Source organism: Urocampus carinirostris, chromosome 2 (assembly GCF_059441175.1).
Source record: "Urocampus carinirostris isolate Australia breed hairy pipefish chromosome 2, RoL_Ucar_1.0, whole genome shotgun sequence".
In the NCBI taxonomy this organism is placed as follows: domain Eukaryota; kingdom Metazoa; phylum Chordata; class Actinopteri; order Syngnathiformes; family Syngnathidae; genus Urocampus; species Urocampus carinirostris.
In genome coordinates this window covers 3,277,501-3,294,982 of record NC_142350.1, presented here as the reverse complement: position 1 = coordinate 3,294,982, position 17,482 = coordinate 3,277,501, and the positions used below count along the sequence as shown (strand labels likewise).

The 17,482-nt window shown below is 39.7% G+C and overlaps 1 protein-coding gene across 3 annotated transcripts in view; it reads right to left on the bottom strand.

Annotated features, from left to right (window-relative positions):
* kcnq4 (potassium voltage-gated channel, KQT-like subfamily, member 4) overlaps positions 1-17,482 on the bottom strand; it is a 52,601-nt gene that overhangs the window by 23,500 nt on the left and 11,619 nt on the right. For all 3 annotated transcript variants that reach the window (XM_088328385.1, XM_088328386.1, XM_088328387.1), the window contains exons 2-4: positions 9,898-9,988; positions 5,481-5,607; positions 5,242-5,417 (exon numbers count right to left, since the gene is read on the bottom strand). In XM_088328385.1, the coding sequence (XP_088184511.1) occupies positions 5,242-5,417; positions 5,481-5,607; positions 9,898-9,988 (394 nt within the window). The remainder of the gene's footprint in view (positions 1-5,241; positions 5,418-5,480; positions 5,608-9,897; positions 9,989-17,482) is intronic.

Genomic DNA, 17,482 nt, shown 5'->3' with positions numbered 1-17,482 from the left:
CTTAAATCTAAACGGCTGCTAATCTGACTTTTTGCACTACTGGCAGTTTTTTTATAGCTTGCCACTCCTTGCACATTGCTCTCTGCACTATTGTAATTACAGCGTTATTGTTACAGTGTTACTGTGTACCTGACTGCCCATTTTGCACATCTGGTTAGCTACTCTTCTTGCACTATCGGCACTATGGTAAAATACTATACGTAGCCAAAATACAATACAACTTTATTTATATCTGTACATTCAAGGAAACTGTGGGGGTCAGATGCATCGACATTTCGTTCTGTATACACGTGTACTAGAATGACAATAAAGTAGATCTGAATCTGAATCTGAATCTGAATACGACATGTTTGCTAGCCTGGTGCTAATTCAAACGCAATACACTGGCTAGCATAAACAATATCTATTGATAAATTAGTCAAGTGCATTAGCGAGAAACACAACGTCAGCCAACTAAGAGCTAGCCAAAATTTTACCTGCTATTTTTGTCATGATTGCTGATTCGGGGCACCTGCGCCTGCCCTGTTTGCGCCAACAGCCCTGATCGCTGATTGGTTCCCTGACTTTTTTTAAACCCCCGTCTTCCAAGAGGAAGCTGTCAGACCGTCTGCGAACCTATGCTTTCAGATAGGCAAGCTCTGTACTATCGGACATTCTCCTGCCCTGTTTTCTCCTGCCTGATACCTGTTGCCGACCTGTTTTCTGGACTCGTTATTGCCCTTGCTCCTCTGTCCCGGCCATCCACCTGTTTTCCCGCTGCCTACGACTACCCTCACTCGACACGGAAGTGCCACTTCCGCGTTCCTGCCATCAGCTACCCTTGTCCGACGAGCATCAGATTGTGGAAGCAAGCACTGCTCACTCTTTATCAATAAAACAAACGCTATTGGGTCCTGTCTCCGTTTCTGGCTTGTGACAATTTTCCCTTTGAACTTTCTTCTTAGCATTTCTGTTAGCTTACCGCTAATTAGAAACGCAATACACCGGCTAACATACAGAATAAATCGAAAGTTTACCTCAATTTTTTTTTTTTATCTTTGTTTTTTTAGTCTATAGCCACAAATGAACATTTTGATTCTTTCAGCCATTCGTCTCCAAAATAGCTAAACAGATAGACATTACTTTAATAATAATGCTAAATGTTTTAAAAAAAAAAAAAACTTAGGAAGCCTGATCACTAAGCAAAATATTTGCTGCCAATATCTTTTGGGACTCTGCTTACTATGTTTACTAGCTTGATGCTAAATAAAAACACCATAAATTAACAGTATCTATCGATAATTTACTCAAGTCGCCTTAGCGAGATACGCAACCTCAGCAAACTCAGAGCTAGCCAAAATATTCACCGCTATTTTCTCGTTAAACTCCCCGCTTACCATGTCTGCATAGGAGAGGAGTTCTGGAAGGATTTGTCCGAATGTATGGCAAGTGCAAAAGAAGAGTGGCAAGTGGTTATACTAGGTGACCTGAATGCGAGAGTGGGTGATGGAACGGATGAAAATGTGGTTGGTAGATATGGAGTAACAGGAGGAAATGAGAGTGGTAAGAAATTGATTGAGTTATGTGTGGAAAATGAGTTGGTGATTGCGAATACAATGTTTAAAAAGAGGGACTTGAATAAGTATACTTTTGTCAGATTGGATGATGGTGAGATGGTGGACAGAGCACTGATGGATTATGTGGTGGTTAGGAAAGGGTTGTTAAATAGATTGTTGGATGTGCATGTTTAGAGGTGAAATGAGTGGTATGTCCGATCATTTTTATGTGGAATGAAAACTGAGAATAGATGGATCATGGAGGGCTAGTTATGAGAAGAGTGTGAGGGAAGAGGTGAAAATGTCAGTTGAATAAAGCAGAGAAGGAGAGACAGTTTAAAGAGAGGATCGGGGAAGAGTATGAATGGATTTGTAGAAGAGAAGTGGAGAGTGTGGAAATGGAATGGAAGTGGTGTAAAGAGGCAGTGTTGAGGAGGGCAAAAGAAGTGTGTGGAATGAGAAAAGTTGGTCGAGGTATTAAGAAAGGAAGTGAATGGTGAAATGATGAGGTGTTAGAGGCTGTGACAGAGAGGAGATGTGCCTTTGGTTGTGGCTGTAAGATAAGAGTGGTGTTGCGTATGAAAGGTATAATGTGAAAAACTGGTTGGTAAAACCGGTAGTGGAAGCTGCAAAAAGGAAAGCAAATGATGAATGGTGTCAAAAAATAGGAGTGAACTTTGAGGGAAGGAGAAAAGTGTTCTGGAAAGAAGCGAAAAGAGTAAGAAAGGGTGAGTCTGGAAAGGATAAGAAAGTGAAAGATAGGAATGGTAGATTGCTGGTTAGTGGTAGTGCAGTCAGGACGAGATGGGGAGAGTATTTTGAGGAGTTGCTGAATGTGGAGGATAGGCCAGAAGTGAGAGTCGAGGCGATCGGTGGTATTGAGAGAATGCCCGTGTTGGGTGATTTAAATGTGAAGCCTGTGGAAACATGGGAGATGCAAGAGGCAGTGAAAGAAATGAAAGGGGGAAGATGCCTGAGTTGGATGATTGTACTGCTGAATACTTGAAAAAAGGTGGCACAGCTATGATTGACTGGTTGGTACGCTTGTTGAATGTACGCTTTTTAAGTGGTGTGGTTCCTGTTGATTGGACGCATGTGTGGTGCCATTGTATAAGGGTAAAGGTGATAAGTATGAATGTAGCAATTCGAGAGGTATCAGTTTGTTGTCTGTGCCGGGTAAGCTGTATGGAAGAGTCTTGATAAAGAGAGAGAAAGAATGAATGAGGTAGTAATGGAGGAGCAGAGTGGTTTAAGGAAAAGGCGTACGACAGAGTTGATAGAGAGACGTTGTGGCAGGTGATGGTAATGTATGGAGTGGGTGGAAAGTTGTTGAAAGCATGGAAGAGTTTTTATGTGAACAGCAGAGCATGTGTAAGAGTAGGGAGTGAGGCAAGTGAGTGGTTCCCTGTGTTGACTGGTGTGAGATAGGGGTGTGTGATGTCACCATGGCTGTTTAATGTGTACATGGATGGTGTGGGGAGAGAGCTAAATGCAAGAGTATTCGGCAGAGGTGTAAAGATGATTGATAATGGTGGAACGGTGCGGTAGGTAAGTCAGTTGTTGTTTGCAGATGACACAGCGCTTGTGGCTGATTCTGAGGAAACATTGAGAAGGTTGGTAACAGAGTTTGGAAGAGTATGTGATAGGCGTAAGTTATGTGTGAATGTTGGGAAGAGTAAGGTGATGAAGTGTTCACGTGATGGAGTGGGCATGGCGTTGGAAATAAGGTTGCATGGACAGGTGTTGGAAGAAGTCGAAAGCTTTAGGTACTTGGGTTGTGATGTGGCTGCAGTAGGTGGAATGAAGTGGTATTGCACAGAGTGAAAAAAGGAAGCAAGGTTTTGGGTGCTCTGAGAAAAGTGATGAGCAACAAGAGTATGAGTATGGATGTTAAGAGGGGACTGTAAGAGTGTGATTGTGCCGACTGTTGTATGGTGCAGAGACTTGGAGCCTGAACGCAGATTTAGGAAGGAAATTAAATGTTTTTGAGATGAAGTGTTTGAGGAGTATGTTAGGAGTGACAAGATTGGATAGATTGAGAAATTAAATTGTGGAGACAAAACTGGAGTAGTCGTGGAACTGAGCTAGCGTGTTGATAAGAAAGTACTCGGTTGGTTTGGACACATGGAGAGGATGGATGAGAAGCGAATGTTGAAGAGGATCTACAGAGCAGAAGTCAATGGAAGGAGACCAAGAGGAAAGCCGCGATTGACGTGGATGCACGGTGTTAGGAGTGCACTGCAGTTAAGAGGTCTAAATATAATGGAAGCTAGAGCGCTTGTTGGTGATAGGAATGGGTGGAGAGGTGTTATGAAAGGATAGTGGGATGTTTGGAAGTGTTCTAAGGTATGGGCAGGGCACCTTTATGATGCGGCAGGGGTAAACCAGTGAAAGCTGTTGGGCCCTGCTGTTGAACAGAAGAGTGTGTTGTGTCACCCTGAACCGAGTGACATGGCTGCTTTCCTATGTCCCTTTTCATCTGGAGGGACGAAAGCATGACCAAGTTGGGTGACGAGGTGCTTAACTCGTTTGGGTGTTTGGGCAGTTAGGGTTGGCCATGGTTCAAAAAGATTTTTATGTGTGTTTTTTGCTACTTTTTCCCCTTTTTAATTTTCTTTGTTTTTGTGTACGTGTTTGTCTTGCTGTCGGTCACTCCTCTCGAGGGATATGACCAGGGTAGATAGATGGATATCTGTAACTGGTAAATGTATTGGATACTACTGAATGCACAATAGCTGACGTTGAATGATGGGTAGAATAAACACGGTATCAAATTATGATGCCAAATTTGCCTTTTTTTCTATTCTCCTTTTTTTTAGCTAACCTGTATTGGCTCCCTGTCGGATTAAGGTGTGATTTCAATCTTCTGTTGGTATTACATAAAATTACGCATGGACTTGCCCCCTCATATCTTTCAAATTTATTTTCCCCCATCTTCCTACTCGGAGCCTTCGCTCGGAAAATGCTGGTCTGCTAGTGATCCCAAGAGCCAAGAAGAAATCCACAGGTTCGAGACCGTTCTCTATTTGGGCCCCGGTGCTGTGGAATGCTCTGCCCTATGAGATTCGATCTGCAACCTCAGTGGAAGTGTTTAACTCTTGGCTTAAAACACATATTCTATACCTTGTGAATGGCATATGTTTCATGATGGCAATTTCTGTGTATTGCAACATCCATTATGGCCTGGTCATCCTGGAAGGGAAATTACCTCATGTGCGGCCCCTTCTCAAGGTTGCTTCATTTTACTCCCGATGAGGCTTTGAGTTTTTCCTTGCCCTCATATAGGTTTTAGATCAGGGGATGGCGTATTAATAGTCTGTAGTCTGTAACAGTCTTTGGTCTGTGCAGCCCTTTGAGACTTCTTGTAAATAAGGGCTATACAAATAAACATGACTTGACATGACTGAACATGAGTAATGATTGCGCAATAGTTAAGTATGAGTATAATTTATAAAAACACAGTTTTGATTTCCGATGCTTTATTTGTCCTTCAAATTGTTCATATTATTTTCTTGGTTTTGAAGAGGGTCAGTTATGCACTGTTAGTATCTGTATCTGGTAAATGGTATCGGCTACTACAGATGTTGCAATAGTTGACTTAGTATGAGGTACTATAAGACGGTATCGAACTTTAAATCTGATTTTTTTGTGCAATTTCTTTGGTGTGGTGATTGGGATTGGGAATAATGAATTCGTGACCTTCTACCTTGCTGTGGGCGTAGACGACGGACCCGAGTAGCTTCCAGGTGCCCCCTCGCCGATCCATTCGCACCATTCGCAAAATTTGCAGGAATCGCATGCTACGTAGCGCCGACGTAGCGAAAATGTTGCCTTGCGTTCCCGCCGCGATCACCGCGAGCGATGCCACAAACACGATCAAGTCTGCACAAGAGTTATAATTAAAGAAGAAGAATGATGATAAAAGGGGGAGGAGCTTTCACTCACCAATCACGCAGAAGGGCTTGCGGGCGAAGCGAAATCGTCCCTGCCAGCCGCGGTAGCGGCAGCAGCAGCCCGCCGCCCAAATCCGGATCAGGTATTCCAGGCCGAAAACCACGATCATCACGAATTCCTGTACGAAAAAAGAAAAAACAATCGGGCATATTTACCACTTTAAAAAACAAAAAAGGGGGAATAAACTATGATGCAAAACACCCCAAAATTAGCACTGGGAAAACAATACAATTACAATTCAAAGAGGTTTGGCAAAAAGTAACTTTTGTTATAAAACTGAAAAATTACAAAATTGAAAAAGAAATTAACATTAACATCCAATTTGCAAATGGAAAATGCAAGAAAATATTACTTCTAAACACAATTAGCAAGTTATTAAATAATTAGCAAATATCAGCATTTAATTTTATTTTCAAAAATGTTCAAAAACTTGCATTTGCGCTTAATAAACAAAAATGCAAAACATTTGCATTTACATCCATTAAGAAATTGCACTAATTTAAATTGACATTGCAAAACAGAAATTTGGCAAAAATGATCATTTGTCATCAAACAAAAAAATTGCAAAATTGAAAAATACATTTTCCTTAGCATTCAATTTGCATTGGCTTTGCAAAACAAAAAAAGGATTTCTGAAGAAAATAATAATACAAAACAATTTGCATCCATGTTGGCAGACAAAATTAGCATGTTAATAATTAAGTAGCAAATAGTATCATTGTGATTATGAAAACAATAAAAATATGGCAAAAACTGGCGTTTATTTTAAATAAACAAAATTTGCTATATAGTTAGCATTTATGTAATAAAAAAATAAAAAAATGCAAAATTGCAATAGTTTGCATTGATTCTGTGAAACATAAATCAGCATCAAAATCAGTAAATACCATTTATCAAGGCATCTATATTGCAGAACAAAAACATTTGAAATAATTCGCCCCTTGCCGGCCCAGTCCGATGCGCAGATTAGAACTCTTGCGATTGTTACCTCCCGTCACGATTACTGTAATGCACTACTCTCAGGTCTCCCGAAGTCCAAAATCAAGAGCCTTCAGCTGGTACAAAATGCCGCAGCGAGGCTTTTAACTAAGACAAGGACGTTTTATCAAATTACCCCGATTTTAGCTAACCTGCATTGGCTCCCTGTTAACTTAAGATGTGATTTTAAGATTCTGTTGGTAGTATACAAAATCATGCATGGACTTGCTCCCTCATATCTTTCAGATTTAATTTCCCCCTATGTTCCGGTCCGGAGCCTTCGCTCTGAAAATGCTGGTCTACTAGTGATCCCAAGAGCCAAGAAGTGTTCCGCAGGTTCGAGAGCATTCTCCATTCGGGCCCTGGTGCTGTGGGATGCTTTTTCCCCTGATATTCGATCTGCAACCTCAGTGGAAATGTTTAAATCCAAGCTTAAAACACACTTCTATTCTATAGCATATGAATAACTTATATTTCATGTTGACAATATCTGTGTATTATTTGCCATCATGTAAGTTTTAGATCAGGGGATGGTGTAATAATAGTCTGTGGTTTGCAATAATCTGTGGTCTGTGCAGCCCTTTGAGACTCTATACAAATAAACCTGACTTGACTTAGCATTTTTATTACAAAAAAAGGAAAAAATAGCCAAACGAAACAAAATATTTAAAAGGTGGGTTAAAAAGCACAAAAAATGCTAAACAGTTAGCATTAATGCTGCAGAAAAAATGTAAGAAATAGCATTTATATTGAATAACAAAAAAAAAAAATGCAAAAATCAGAAATTATGTTGCATAACCAAAAAATAGCAAAACAACAACAACATTCAAATTATTAAAAAGAATACAAAAGTTGGCATTTATGTTATAGAAACAAAAAATTTAAGAAATAAAAAACAAGATTTATGTCGCAATTAAGCATTGCAAAACAACAAATGCATTTAGTTGCTAAATTTAGCAATAGCATTTGCAATTAGGGGCAGCACGGCGGCACAGTGGTTAGCGCATGTGCGGCACAGTTCAAGTCATGGGAACCTCCTGCGTGGGTTCAAATCCAGCTCCAGACTTCCTGTGTGGAGTTTGCATATTCTCCCTGTACTTGCGTGGGTTTCCTCCGGGCACTCCGGTTTCCTCCCACATTCCAAAAACATGCATTTCAGGTGAATTGGCCGGTCCAAATTGTCCCTAGGTGTGAGTGAGCGAGTGAGTTGTCTGTCCCCGTGTGCCCTGCGGTTGGCTGGAAACCAGTTCAGGGTGTCCCCTGCCCACTGCCCGATGATTGCTGGGATGGGCTCCAGCACCCCCGCGACCCTACTGAGGATAAGCGGTGCAGCTAATGAGATGAGATGAGATTTGCAATTAGCGTTGCAAATTCCCAGAGTGGGGTAGGGTTACTTTAACTGGATTACTTTCAACTACTTTTGGATTACTTCAATACCAAATATGCTAATAAAAGACAAAATAAACTAAATATGAATAAAATGACTACATTTTGTGCAGGCTTGGGAAGTAACGGAATACATGGAACGGCAAAAATGATGTTGGCAAGCTGTTTGGATTTATTTTCATTTTGTTTCTGTCGCATCTTATGTTAGTTTTGCCGGAGATCAAAGAGATCAAAGCCAGGAGAGAAAGCTTACCACGTGTTGTGAGTCATTATTATATTCATATTTAGTTTCTTTTGTCTTTTATTAGCATATTTGGTATTGGAGTAATCCAAAAGTAATTGAAAGTAATCCAGTTAAAGTAACCCTACCCAACCCTGCAAATTCCCCAAAAACCTTCCTTTTTAAAACAGCGGCTTACCTTGTTTGCGTTTTAATGTGAAAGGAAACGTTCTCCATTTCCTCAATTTCAATTTCCCTGCACTTTCCATTCACTTTCGCTAAGCTAACGCGACGTGTAAAGGAGGCGGAGATTCAAAGCGAGGAGGGAGGAACCCCGCAAACCGGCCACCGCTAAGGGGGATTATTATGGGATGACTATTAGGATTAGCCCGGGCTTCTGCCGTTTCCCGCTCGCTCGGCAGCACCTGAATGCTTCGTCTGCACTATGACAACAGTGTGAGTGTTTTTGTGTGTATGTGACCTTTTTTAAAGTCACTTTACAGCATTATTCAAACTCCAATATTAAAGGGGCAGTGAATGATTTGACCACAAAATGTGGCTGTATTTTTAAATCTGGAAGGCGCTACATAATTCCAGTACTCCCTTTAAGCTTTTCATATTGCTACCAAAAATACCAATAAGTATAAAAAAGGAAATTGTGAAATTATAAATACTGTAATTTCTGGTTACTTTGCACTTCAGTCAGTTCAAAAAGTGTTTGCCCACAATCCTTCATCCCCAATTGATTGTTGCTGAAAGCTGCCGGCCGAGAAGGAAAATTTGTGTCGTGCGTAACGGCTCTTTTTTTCAATTTTTTTTTGGGGTAAAATAAACAGTGCTTGTGCAGTCACGATCCATTATCCCTGGTTGACTATTACTGCAAGTTGGGGCCAGCAGAGCTCAGTTTTGTTAGAGGTGTCGGATTTTTTTTAATTTTCTGTATAGCAAAAAGTGAAATGCACTGTTTGGGCCTCAATCCATTATCCCCTTATTGACTTTTGCTGCAAGTGGCACCCGACAGAGCATTTTCTGATGGGCTTTGCAGCATTTTTTTTTTTTTGCCGTTCTCTTCACCAAAGTGAAATCCACTCCTGCAGTTGCCCTCGATTATCCTCATTTTATATTGCTGCAAGAAGGGGACAGGAGAGTGCATGTTTGTCAGGCCTGGTGTTTTTTTCTTTTTTTGCCATTTTCTCCACCAAAAAGTGAACTGCACTCGTTTAGTTGCAATCCATTATCCATAATCACATAATAATATGAGCAGGGGCTGGCAGAGCGCATTTTTCAGACCTGGCGTTTTTTTTTCCTTTTCTGTCCACCAAAAAGTGAACTGCACAGTATTGGCCTCGATCAATAATCCACAATTGACTATTGTTGCAAGCATCGGGCAGCAGAGCGCACTTTTGCTAGGCCTGGTGGCTCTTTTTTTGTCATTATGGCCACCAAAATGTGAACCACATTCGTGTAGCCCCGATCCATTATCCGCAATCCCATATTGCTGCAAGCGGGGATCAGCAGAGCCTGGTGGCACCTTTGCCATTGTTTTTGTCTTATGAATTGCACTGCGATACATTTTCCCCAATCCCATATTTCTTTAAGCAATAACCCGCAGAAGGCATTTTTGTTGGGAAGTGTGCCTAAAATAAACTTGACGGTTTTGATTCCTAATCCCCGGTTGACCAGTTGCTTGGAGTGGGGTCAAAGAGGGCAAACTGATGATGTGTGTGACAGCTTTTTCCCATTGTTTTTGCCTAGAATGAATTGCACTGTTTTGGCCGCGATCCATTATCCCCGACTGACTAATGCTGCAAGCGGGTGAGTTACCAGAATAAAGAGGCCCTGATTGGCCAGGGCTTGATGCTCAGGAATTGTGGAGAAGACTGACAGCACCAAGCAGCTGAACACCAGCAGGAAACTGCGAAAAAAAAAGCAATATATATCACAATAATCATAATAATAATAAGAAGGAGAAGAAAGAAAGGTGTTTAAAGAGCTCGAATGAAGAAGTGACCACTTCAGGTGCGGACTTAAACAAGACGTAAATTTTCCTTCCATTACGTCTTTCACTTGGAGACAAAACGTAAACAAAAGAAGTTATTCTCTGTGTGTGTGTGTGTGTGTGTGTGTGTGTGTGTACTGCGGCAATGGAAAGTTGGACAAGTGGAAAAAACACGAAAACTAAAAAAATATATGAGTACAATGACAGATAGAAATGTGAAATAGAAAATAAAAAATAATGCAAATTTAGAAACAATCATATTAGTAAGAAAGACAAAAATGGAAAATGATACTTGTAAAAATGTAAGAATATTTGTAAAAACTACAACTAATTACTTTGAAAGAGTAAAATGATAATAAAATATAAGTATGGTATTAGAAATATCATAATGTTAGTAAGAAGTAGGAAAGAATACTGGGAAAATTTACAAAAGAACATGGGTAAAAACAACAAATAATAACTTTAAAAAAACCACACAGAATGTTAAAAAATGATATTGATGTTAGATACATTTACTGTTTTTGTAGGAAAGAAAACAATTGCAAAAACCATTACAATAACGGAAAAATATAACAATTTTACAAAAATTGACACCAATAACGATAAAACCTACCATAATTTATATTATCAACAATAAAGATGAATAATAAAAATAAACAAACAAACAAAAAATAATGTGAAAAAAATATGATAATGATAAAACGTAACAATATTAAAGAATTAAAACGAATACCATTTTAAAAACCCTCAAAAATCAGAAAATGAGAGAAAAAAAAAAAGAAACACAAATGAAATCTATTATAAGCAAGAATGACAAATAATGAAGAAATTATATCATATTAAAATGTAATATTTTCTTATTTTTTCTTATTTTTAAAATGAAACTGAATAAATGATTTTCATTTGCAGGATATTTTTTTGTGAAACCGCGGTGCACACAGTAATATTTTTCCATTTGTTTGCCGCATTTTTTTAATAATATCTGTATATTTCTGTTTTATTTAATATCTGATTTTTCAATATTGCACGAGATCCGGTGTCGCTTTCAGCGCCTCGATTTTCTTTTGCACGTTATCGACGTTGGAGGGTTAACAACAATGTTTTGCAAATGCAATTTGCCCTAATGGAGACTGGCGAGAGAGCGGGGGGCAGAGTGAGTGGGGCTTTTATCAGCGTAAACTGCTCTCTCGTTCCCCCGTGTGAAAATAAACAGACATTAGGCGGCACGGCCTTTCATGAACGCCATAAACAGGTTTTTTTTTTTTTTTTTAGGGGGAGCCCTTCCCTCCTCTTAGGAATTCCAGTACAAGTTTATTCCAATCTTATATTTGCCAATTGTGCGAGAAGTCAGCAGGTAAGGAAATTTATAAAACGTGAAAAAATAAGACGTTGACTCAGGGGTGTCAGACTCACTTGAGCTCGGGGGCCACATGGTGGAAAAAATAGTTTCACAGGGGCCTGATTAGTACATTAGAGAAAAAGAGAGAAGGAAAGAGGTAGGGAAAGAATGAAAGAGAAAAAAAGAGAAAGATAGAAAAAGATAGAGATAGAAAAATGCTAAAGAGAGAGAATGAGAGTGAAAGAACGAGTGAGAGAAGGAGAGAGCAAGAGACAAAGAAAGATACAGAGAAAGAGAGGAGGAACGAGATGAATAAGGAGGAAGAAGGAGAGAAGACAAATATATAAAAGGGAGAAAGGGAAAGAGACAGAGATAGAAAGAAAGATAAAGAAGAAAGATAGAAGAGAGAAAAAGAGAGAGAGAAAAATAAATTGAGAAATAGAGAGAAAGAGACAAAGAAAGATGCAAAGAAAGACAGTAATAAAGAGAAAAGACAAAGCAAGAAAGCAAGAAAGCAAGAGAGGGTCACAAAGAGAGAAAAAGAAACAGAGTGAACGAGAGAGAAAGAGTGAGAAAGAAAGAAAAAAAGAGAACTCAAAAGAGAGAAAGAAAGAATACATCTTCTCTGTGAGTGGTGCCTGGCTTTGGCAACATCCAGTAGACATTTAAAACTGCATCTTGTTTTTCTATCAGCATTGTCTCACGGGCCAAATTAAAACAATTGGCGAGCCTGATCCGGCCTGCGGGCCACATGTATGTCACCACTGCGTTAAGTGCTTTTTTTCCCATTTTAATAGTTGCTGACTAAGCAATCGTGCTGGAATCGCCCCCCACCCCCTCCAACTCTCTGGGAAATGGAGAGGAAGTAGGAAAGGGGAGTTGGGTGGGGAGGGCACAATGTTGTTGTGTGTGTTAGCTGACATGCAAAAAAAAGTATTTGTTTTCCTCTCGCGAACGCCAATCAATTATTAATCGTGAGGAGAAGGCGCAACATCAGCGTCACGGCATGCTACATGCTAAAAGCTAATTAAGGGCCAATTGGGTGTGTGTGGTAGGTAGTGTCATGCAGAAAGAAAAAGAAAGAGAAAATAAAGAAAGAAAGAAAGAGAGAGGGGTAAACAACAAGAGTGAGCAAAAGCAAGATGGAGAAAGATACAAAGACATAGATTTAAAGAGATAAAGAGAGAGAAGAAAAGAGAAGAGAAGAGAAAGAGAGAGAGTAAGAGAGAGTAAGAGAGAGAAAGAAAGAGAGAAAGAAAGAGAGAAAGAAAGAAAGAAAGGTTCTCCAATGCAAAATTTTGACAGTTTAAAATTGTTCATTTGTACAAATCAGGGCTTTTTTTCATGGCAGATGACTGAAAAATGTTCACCATTTATTTTTGTGTAAATGCCAGATTACAAATTACAGGTTTTTTTCTATTTTTTTCTATGCGGAGATACTGCCATTTTGTGTTGTTTTGTTTAAATGATGATTGTATCATTTTTTCCATGTTGGCTGTTTTTTGTTTTTATTTTTCATATCAGATTTTTCATAATTATTTTAATGCTGAATTATTGCCCTTTTTCATGCCATATTATAGTTTTGAGGTTTTACGTTTGCTTGTTTTTTGGCATGTTGGATTTACGTTTATTTTTTTTTGTTTGTTTGTTTGTTTTTTTCCCCCATGTTCGGAACATGCAGTATTTTTCGCAATTTTTTTTCATCCCAAATAACCATTTTTTTGTTTGTGTTCTTTTTATGCTGGATTATGGCATTTTCTATTTTTCCCCGTATTAGATTACAGCTGTTTTAAATTTTACTTTCGATATAATAGATTTTTTTGTTTATATATATTTTTTATGCCTGATTACAGCCATTTTCTTTTTTTTATTTTTGACATGCACAACTACAATCCTATTTTTGTTTTATATTTTTTTTATGATGGATCACGACCATATTTACGTTGTTGTTTTTTTTCATGCCAGATTATATTCTTATCTTTATTTTTTTATTTTTTTCCCCTACCCTCGATTAAATTTAATCCTGAGGTTTTTTTTATGTTTTTGTCATAAAGTATTTTGGCCATTTTTGTGTTGTTGTTTTTTTCCGTGCCAGATTACAGCTGTTTTTTTCGTTATTGTTCTTTTCCATGCCGGTTTACGGTCATCTTTTTTTTAGTTTTGGTTTTTTTCCCCATGCTAGATTACGGTGAATCTTTGTTTTTTTGTTGTTGCTGTTTTTTCCAATGCTGGGTTCCATCTTTTTTCCTTACATTTCATAGATTGCAGCGGCTAGTTAACATTTTCCGTTGACACTTTGCAGGATCAGCGTGTACAACTGACACATTTGCTCTCACATATGTGGACATCGTGCCGCCAACGGCCCCCCCCCCCAAACTAAAATAAAAACACGTTGACTGGGTTAGTAACGTATAAATGAGGAGGGCGACACGCTATCCGTCAGGAGAAGCGCGGCAGGACCGGTCAGGCCTTATAAATCCTGTCGCCGCGCGTTGTGATTGTGTTTGCCTTTGGTCGCCATGGCGACGCTTCCTGCCGTGTTTACAGTGAGTGGGGCCGTAAATTCCGCCCACATCAACAAGATCCCGTTCACGTGGAAGACCCCCGAAACACACGGCGAAGAAAGGACGGCGGGACGGACATCCATGCAGAAGACGAGAATACTCGTTTTCGACTGTAAGGTCAATTTGAGCTGCCAAGGACAATAAAAACAGAACGTGCAAGACATCTGCCAAGGATAAACGCCCGTCCTGCGGCACTCAGGACAGCAGATCCTTCCAACTCCACCTGACAAAATAGTTCCACATTAAACGGAATAAATATGAGCCCAGTCAGAACCCGTTTTCCTGAATTTTGGTACAAAAACTGAAATTAAGCCGCCCCTTGTCCTTACCCAAACAAAACATCTCCAAAATGAAATGATAAATGGTCTGCATTTATATAGCACTTTTCAAGTCAAGGAAGACGTCCCAAAGCGCTTTAATGTGCTTCATACTTACCCATTCACACACACACACACACACTCAAACACCAATAGCGGCCTTGCAGCCATGCAAGGCGCCGACCTGCTTATTGGGGGCATTAGGGATTCAGTGTCTTGCCCAAGGACACTTCAACGTATTACACGGGGGTAATCAAACCTGCCACCTCTCGATCCCAAGACGAGCGCTTTACCTCCTGAGCCAATGCAGCCCTGAAAACTTGATCCTAATCCTAACCGCACCATAACTGAAAGAGTTTCTACTCTCTTGTGTCAAACTCATGGCCCTTGGACCTAATGTGGCCCACCACATTGTTTTATGTGGCACCCGAAACAACGCTAAGTAGCACGAAAGAAAAATGAGCTATTTCACATCAAACAACGATCTGTAGTTTTAAATCCGTCCGATGGATGTCGCCAAAAGCCGGGCACCACAAGCAAAGTACCCACTGGAGCTCTATTTGCTAACTACTATTAATCACCCAGAGAACATTGAGGAAACCTATTCTGATGGTGTTTTACTTAAAATAAAAGTCATGGAGGCTCTGTTTAAGGCAATACTAAAAATATAAAATCTCAATTTAAAAAATATCACCTGAGTGCCTCTACATAGGTTTAAAGAAGTTTTAGCTATTTTTCAAAATAAATATAATACCTAACTGTGAAGTTCCCGCATTCTAATCAAAGTTTATAAAAAGATAAAAAGCAGAACGACTTTTAAATCATTAAAACAATCATTTGAATTAATCGTGTTTGAATGGTATCCAGCCTTACGCCCATTAAAGGTCTTCAAATTGGGACTTGATCCTAGTCCGAACAGAACATACATTGAAAAAAAGCTATCCTTGTCATTCTTACCTTGACCCAAACACTTTCAAAATCTAGTCTTGAGTCTACTCTTAATTGCACCAAAACTAACGTCTTTGACATTGAGACTTTATTCTAAACCTAACTGCACGAAAAATAAAAGTAAGCCAGCCCTCAATCTCATCCTTGCACAGACTCTAACGTCTTCAAAATGAGATTTGATTTTCGTCCTAACTACACCAAAACAGAGAGAGGCTGACCCTCATCCTTACCCGTACCAAACAGTTAAAAAAAAATGAGACTTGATTGTATCCTAAATGCACCTAAACTGAAAGGGAGTCAAACTCAATCTAATCTTTCATCCTTCCCTTGTCCAAATGGTTTCGAGATTGAGACCCAATTCTTATCCCAACTGCACAACAACTAAAAGAAAAACTGACCTTCATCTCCTCCTTATCATCATTCTTCCCGGGTCCAAAAGTGCTGATTTAGCACTTCCTGCCTTTCCAAACAGTTTCCTCCCAACCCGCTTGATGAAATAATTAAACCAAACTGGGATTTAAATCTAATCGTAACTGCACCAAAAATAAGTCTTCCTTTTTACCATAACCTAAATGACGTCAAAGATCCTAAGAGCTTGTTTGATTATCCTAAAGTGCTGAGTCGGCGTTTCTACACATTTCCGTGCCTACTCATGGCGACAGACTCGTAAACAAATCGGAGCTTCTGGAGGCACTGATTTGAAGCCCGACAAGGAAAGAAGAACCACAACAGCTGAAAACCATCGGCCAATGAAACGCTTGATTGTTCTTGTCACTAGAATCGAACATCGTCACCGTTTTCCACTTTTCCTTCACCTTATCACTAACTTTTTTGGGTCCTATAATTATGGACCAAAAAGGTCATAAAACACACTGAATAACGTCAAGCCCCACCTTCACCCAGTATGGGATATCCGCAACGCCAAAATATGTCAACTGGAGGGAACCCTAGAACGCTGAATTTTAACAAATATAGAAATACTTTTTTTAGTTCATATTTTATCTTATTATTTTTGTACATAAAATGTAGGACCGAAAGACCTCAAAGCCCCCAATGCATTAGAGAGAAATCGACGGTAAAACTAGTCAGCCAGACTTGGTAAGTGAGCTGGCTGGAACCCTAAAAACTCTAAATTTGAAGCAATTTTATGTTTTTTTTTCTCTAAATTAGACAAGTTGGACCCCAAGCTCCCCGTCCCCGCATTGAAGGACATTTCCGTATTTTTTCCCGACAGCAAAAGTGGACCCGAGTCCTTACCGGCCTTCACCCCCAGAAAGGAACCAACGCAACCATAAATGTGTCAGCACCCCCAGGGGTCAACTGGAAGTTCAAGGTCTTGTTTGAAAAACGCCATTAAGATTTTCGAAGGTGAAACATGGACTCATAAAAGGGGCGGAGCTTGTCGGTCAGAGTCCCCGAGAAAAGTTCACGTGGTCGTAAATCTGACTCTGGAATTCCCGACAAATCCTTTGCCGACGGCCCTAAGATAGACTGGACGTGGGGGAGCTGGGCCTTACCTCCACCCAAACATCTTCCAAATCAAGACTTGATTCGAATACTAGCTGCACCAAAACTAAAAGAGGCCAACCCTCCTCCTTATCACTATCTAAACGTCTAAAATGGAGACTTGATTCTAAAGCCGAACCCCGATATCATCCTTAGTCCCATCCCCAAACCTCTTAAAATGAAGACTCTATTCTGATTCTAACGGCACAAAAATTAAAAATAAGTTTAGCCTCATTCTTGCCCCTACCCACACCTGTTCACACTCATCACTTGACTCTAATCCTAACTGCACCAAAACTAAAAGAGGGACAACTCTCAAGCTCATCCTTACCTTGACCGAAACTGCTTCAAAATCAAGACTTTATTTTAAACCTAACTGCACCAAAATTAAAAGAAAGTCGGTCGTCTATCTTACCTCGAACAAAACGTCTTATGAATTGAGACTTAATTCTAATCTTTACTGCACCAAAATGGAAAGGACCGTCAATCTCATCCATTCCCTAACCGAAAATCAGGACTTGATTCTGATCTTAACTGCACCAAAGTTGAAAGGAAGCTGTGCCTCATCTTTACCCCGACCCAAATGTCTTCAAAATTGAGACCTAATTCTAATCCTAACTGCACCAAAACTGAAATAGGGTCGACCCTTATCCTTACCAGGATGCAAACGTCTTTAAAATTGAGACTTGATTCAGATCGATACTGCACCAAAGGTGATAGATGGATGACCGTTATC